The sequence below is a fragment of the Myotis davidii genome, unplaced genomic scaffold, assembly GCF_000327345.1.
Source record: "Myotis davidii unplaced genomic scaffold, ASM32734v1 scaffold324, whole genome shotgun sequence".
Lineage (NCBI taxonomy): Eukaryota > Metazoa > Chordata > Mammalia > Chiroptera > Vespertilionidae > Myotis > Myotis davidii.
In genome coordinates, this window is record NW_006295053.1 from 804,429 (window position 1) to 810,379 (window position 5,951).

At 45.5% G+C, this 5,951-nt stretch overlaps 1 protein-coding gene across 1 annotated transcript in view; it reads right to left on the reverse strand.

Moving 5' to 3' along the window:
• The window catches only part of CRTC3 (CREB regulated transcription coactivator 3), a 132,952-nt gene extending 129,590 nt beyond the window's left edge, over positions 1 to 3,362 (reverse strand). The window contains exon 1 of the mRNA XM_015567740.1: positions 3,303 to 3,362. Within this exon, the coding sequence (XP_015423226.1) occupies positions 3,303 to 3,362 (60 nt within the window). The remainder of the gene's footprint in view (positions 1 to 3,302) is intronic.
• Positions 3,363 to 5,951: the final 2,589 nt, after the last annotated feature.

Consider the following 5,951-nt stretch of genomic DNA (forward strand, 5'->3'; position numbering starts at 1 on the left):
CTTTGTCTAAAAAGAAACTACCAGATCTGAGTCTCCACTGCCCACTTCATCTCTAACCCTCGCCGCCGCCACCCAGGGAGGCTGCGTTTAGACCTGGAGACCTAGACTTAGGGAAGTTCAGAGGCTTATGCAAGGTCATAAAGCTGCAGGAAGCCGAGCTATGGAGGTCTGACTAAAAATCCTATTCTTTCTTTTCTTTTTCTTTTTTAAAATATATTTTTAGTGATTTCAGAGAGAAAGGGAGAGGAAGAGAGAGACAGAAACATCGAGGAGAGAGAATCACCGACCGGCTGCCTCCTGCACGCCCCCCACTGAGGACCGAGCCCACAACCCAGGCATGTGCCCCTGATGGGAATCGACCTCGGGACCCTTCAGTCTGCAAGCTGACACTCTATCCAGTGAGCCAAACCGGCTAGGGCAGTGGTCGGCAAACTCATTAGTCAACAGAGCCAAACATCAACAGTACGACGATTGAAATTTCTTTTGAGCCCTGACCGGTTTGGCTCAGTGGATAGAGCGTCGGCCTACGGACTGAAGGGTCCCGGGTTCGATTCTGGTCAAGGGCATGTACCTTGGTTGCGGGCACATCCCCAGTAGGGGGTGTGCAAGAGGCAGCTGATTGATGTTTCTCTCTCATCGATGGTTCTGACTATTAATCCCTCTCCCTTTCTCTCTGTAAAAAATCAATAAAATATATATTTAAAAAAAAAAAGAAATTTCTTTTGAGAGCCACATTTTTTAAACATAAACTATATAGGTAGGTACATTGTTATTAACTTAATTAGGGTCCTCCTAAGGCTTAGGAAGAGCCACAGTCAAGGGGCCAAAGAGCCACATGTGGCTCGCGAGCCGCAGGTTGCTGACCACGGGGCTAGGGCAACCCATATTCTTTCTTATTTCTGCCAAATTCTTTTCTTTTTTTTTTCTTTTTTTTTCATTTCTCTCTCAATTTTGCTACTGCTTACAAGCTTAGAGAAAAGTGAAGTTTGGTTAACCAAAAGCATTGCTGAGCCCATAAAGCTCTCTGATTTTTTGTTTTTCCATTTATTATGAAAAGTTTCAAATATAGGCAAAGTAGACATAAGCATGATGAAATCCCATCTAGCCATCTCCCAGCTTCAACAATGTTCCCAACTCATGTCTAACCTTGATCCATCTTTACCTCCTCCACTGCCCACAGCAGTCCACTAAGAGAAATCCCGGGAATCATATTCCATATTTCAACAGGCCCCTCCAAAAGATAAGGACTTGCATCTATTTGGAAGTTATAAACCTTTTGGCCGGTTTACTTTCCTTAAGTTCTGTTTGACCTGCAGAATTTTATTTCTCAAACATACTTGCCTGGGAGACGGTTATGACCTATTAACCAAACCCAGATCTGAGAGTCAAATGAGAGGAAGAGGACATGGTGAGCTTTCCCATCGATCAGCTGAGTTATAAGAATAAAGTCTCAGCTTTTGATCTTAACATTCTCAAAGCTCTTACCAAAAGCACTTGACTACTCTGTCCTTGAAATTCTCTAGACAGAATTCTCACCCTTCTTGATCTAGAGTCTTTGATTCCTTCTTCCATCAACCCATCCATTTGTTCACTTACACACAAACTTTTTAAAAATATATATATTTTGCCTTAGCTGGTTTGGCTCGGTGGATAAAGTGTCTGCCGGCGGACTGAAGGGTCCCTGGTTCGATTCCAGTCAAGGGCACATGCCCGGGTTTGCAAGTCTGATCCCCAATAGGAGACGTGCAGGAGGCAGCCAATCAATGATTCCCTCTCACCACTGATGTGTTTCTCTCTCTCTTCCTCCCTGAAATCAATAAAATGTGTGTGTGTGTGTGTGTGTTTAAATATATATTATTATTGATTTCAGAGAGGGAGAGAGAGAGAAACATCAATGATGAGAAAGAATCATGGACTGGCTGCCTCCTGCACATCCCCCACTGGGAATCGAGCCCACAACCCGGGCATGTGCCCTGATGGGGAATCGAACCGTGACCTCCTGGTTCATAGGTCGATGCTCAACCACTGAGCCACGCCGTGTGTCAGGTGCTGTGCCAGGCACTGGTCTATGAATCTGACCACGTACCAAAGTGCCTGCCTTCAGAGAGTTCTCACAAAGGCTTCCACTCTGACCCCAAAGCCTTGACGCTTCAACCAAGCTAAGTTCTACATCTAGCTAGACCTCGGCCTGCTGAGCCGAAGACCTGCTCAGTCTCCCTCATCTGCTCCCCCTCCCAAAGCGCCTATTTCTAGGGCCTTCAGAGGCCGCTGCACGAGGCTGGGAAGAGCTCTGGACTTGGAATTAGAGGACCTGACTGTGTAACCTGGAGCTACCATGCGGCTGGGCTAATTACTCTGCTGTCTATTTCACAGAGACGCTGTAAGGATTAAAAGAAAGACGAGGCATGACAGTGGTATGCAAAATGTAAAGCTCTGGGCAGCTTCCCATGATATCATTATCGCTGATATTCTCAACTACCCCTGCACCCTTGAGCAATTTTGGTATTTTCCTCTTTTGAGAGGTAGAACCATTGAACCAGAAAGAACCTTACAGGCTGTCTGAGACACTGTCCTGACAGCTCACCGATGATGCAAATGAGAACCAAAGAATGATTAGTCTGAAGCAGAGGTCACGGACTAGCAGGCCTAGAGAGTTCTGTTTGACCCACATGACTTTGAACCACTCAAAGTTCAAAATTTTAATTTTTTAAAAAAATATATTTTATTAATTTTTTACAAAGAGAAAGGGAGAGGGAAATTTTTGCCCGAGCCGGTTTGGCTCAGTGGATGCAGCGTCAGCCTGTGGACCGAAGGGTCCGGGTTCCATTCGGGTCAAGGGCACGTACCTCGGTTGCAGGCTCCTCCCTGGCCCGAGCCCTGGTCAGGGCACTTGCAGGAGGCAACCAATCGATGTGTTTCTCTCACATGGATATTTCTCTCTGTCTCTCCCCTCTCTTCTACTCTCTCTAAAAATCAATGGAAAAATATCCTCAGATGAGGATTTAAAAAATAATTTTAAAAAAATGAAATTTTAATTTTAAAAATTGGAAGACTGCATAAAAGTCTGGATTTCCAGCTTCTCCTCACTGAGATCAGACAATACTGAGCCCATATTCTTGCAAGGCAAATGCATGGAGCAGAGAAGTGACCGCCCCATCCTCATTGTTCCCTATTATTCCTCCTGCAGCCTGAGATCAGCTACTATTTCTCATGTCATTCCTGCTTTTGACCTTGACCTAGAAATGATCGTGTTGGTCCAAACCTAGCTGCCTGCTTCCACTCAATTCCCTCACCGGCCTTACCCTGTAACTAGAGTCAGCCACCTTTAGACTATAGTCACACTTCAGTGGCATTTCCTTCATGGTCTATAAAATGAGATCCAACCCGCACTAACGCCTTTTTGAAAAAGTATCTTAATAGTCAACACAATCCCCAACAAAATCCCAGCAGGCCTTGCTACAGAAATTGACAAGATAATTCTAAAACGTATGGACGTGTGGACAACCTAGAATAGCCTAAGCAATTTTTTAAAAGAGCAAAGTTGGAGACCTCGAGTTGTTTCATTTCCAGACTCACTATAAAGGTACAGTAATCTAGGCAGTGCATTATTGTGAAAAAAAAAAAAAAGAGATAGAGAAATCAACAGAACAAAAGAGAGAGTCCAAAAAATATACTCACACATATATGGCCAGTTGCTTTTAACAAAAAGTGTCATAAAAATACAATAGGGAAAGGAAAGTGTCTTCAACAAATGCCTCTAAAGTAGTTAATATACAGACATTCAGTGTGATAGCCAGTTTCAAACCCCAGCTCTACCACTTACCAGCCATGCAACCTTACCTCTCAAGCCTTAACTTGCTCGTCTGCAAAATAAAGAACATTCTAGAAACGTATTCCATAGGGTCGTGAGGACTACACGAGATAAGGAATGTAAAGGGATCAGTACACTGCCTAGCAAAAGATAATGTTCAATTCTTAGCCCAAACCCAGTCTTTGTAGTCTCCTCGGTCTATTTTTAATCTAAAAATAATCTTTCTTACAAATATTCAAGCCTAATTAACGCTCCGGGTTGACATGCCGCGTTTATCCTGTGGTTTCTCAATACTACGAGTTGTCCTTCAACGCTGAACCTTCTGGAACAAGTTCCCAAGCCTGTCTCCATTTTGCTCCCATTCATCCCTCAATGCCTGACAACCTCCCTCGCAGCCAATGTAGTGCCTCTCACCAAGGTTACCGGTGACCTCTACGTGACTAGCAGACCAAAGGACATGTCCTTATCATGTCAGATCGAGTCAGCAGCCCTGGGCTGGGCTTGTTGACATTTTCTCCTCCTAGCAGTCACCCTCCTTGCTTTTCTGTCTAGTGGCTCTTCAGTCTTCTCTGCTGGCGCCTCCTCCTCATCCCCTTTAAATGGTGGAGCTCCTTGGGCTCCTCCTAGGCTCTCTTTGCATCTCACTCTAAAGCAGGGGTCACGAACTCAAATGCCTATAGGTGCCAAGCATGGAAGATAACTAAGCGAAGTGGGCTGGAATCCCTGTGAGGAACACCATAGGGAGTGGTGGGGACTGTGGCAAAGTGAAGAACACACGCACGTCCTATCTAATAGGGCCAGCCACTATTCGGCTCCAGGTAACTGCTGCCATTTCTGCAAGGCAGCAGTGTTGTTAGATAAATCTCATTTTTCAAGAGGCCAAAGTCCATATTTTTTTTTTACATACTGCTTTTCTTTCTTTCTTCTTTCTCTCTCTCTCTCTCTCTCTCTCTCTCTCTCTCTCTCTCTCTCTCTCTCTTTCTCTCTCTCTCTCTTTCTCTCTCTCCCTTCCTTCCTTCCTTCCTTTCTTTTTATTGATTTCAAAGAGTAAGGGAGAAGAGACAGAAACACCAATGATGAGAGAGAATCATGGATCAGCTGCCTCCTGCACGTCTCCCCACCGGGGACTGAACCCGCAACCTGGGTATGAGCCCTCACTGGGAACTGAACTGAGACCTCCTGGTTTATAGGTAGATACTAAACCACTGAGCCACACTAGCCGGGCCAGAGTCCATATTTTAATGTAAAATCTCAATATTCATTGTTGGCCCTAATTTTGAAAGAAAGAAAAAAAAACCAAACCAAAACAAAACACACACACACACACACATTTGGGCACCCCAACCAAATTAAAAACATGTCAGGCGGCCAAATTAGAACTTAGGCCACCAATTTGCAAGATCTGTCCTAGAAATTCTTCCCCAGCAACTGAAGCTACTCTTGCAGCTACACACCAAAGATTCCCACGTTTGTATCACCAGCCAGGGCTTCCCTCCTGAGCCCCAGGACCACGTAGCTGGACCATCACTACTCACGCGCCTCACAGCACCTTCAACTCAGCATCTCTCTTTTTTTTTATTTTTTAAAATATACTTTATTGATTTTTTGCAGCGAGGAAGGGAGAGGGATACAGAGTTAGAAACATCGATGAGAGAGAAACATCGATCAGCTGCCTCCTGCACACCCCCACTGGGGATGTGCCCGCAACCCAGGTACATGCCCTTGACCGGAATCGAACCTGGGACCCTTCAGTCCACAACCCATACTGGAGATCAAGCCTGCAACCCAGGCATGTGCCCCAACTGGGAATCGAACTGTGACCTTCTGGCTCATGGGTTGACGTTCAACCACTGAGCCACACTGGCCAGGCATCAAACTCAGCATCTCTTGACACTGAGGAGTCTGCTCCCACCTTGCTCTTGCCAGTGCTCCCCCTCTTAACGGAGGAGACCCTAAAATGGCTCAAGTCTGAAAGCTGGGCTCATCCTCGAGTCCTCCCTCTCCCTCACCCTCCTCGTAAATTCACTAAAGCTGTCCTTTCAACCTCCTAAGTATCAATCTGTTCACCCCTCTGCCTCCCTTTGCTGCCATCCAGTCAATGCCACTGGCACACCTCCTAGAATAGTATCACAACCTCCAG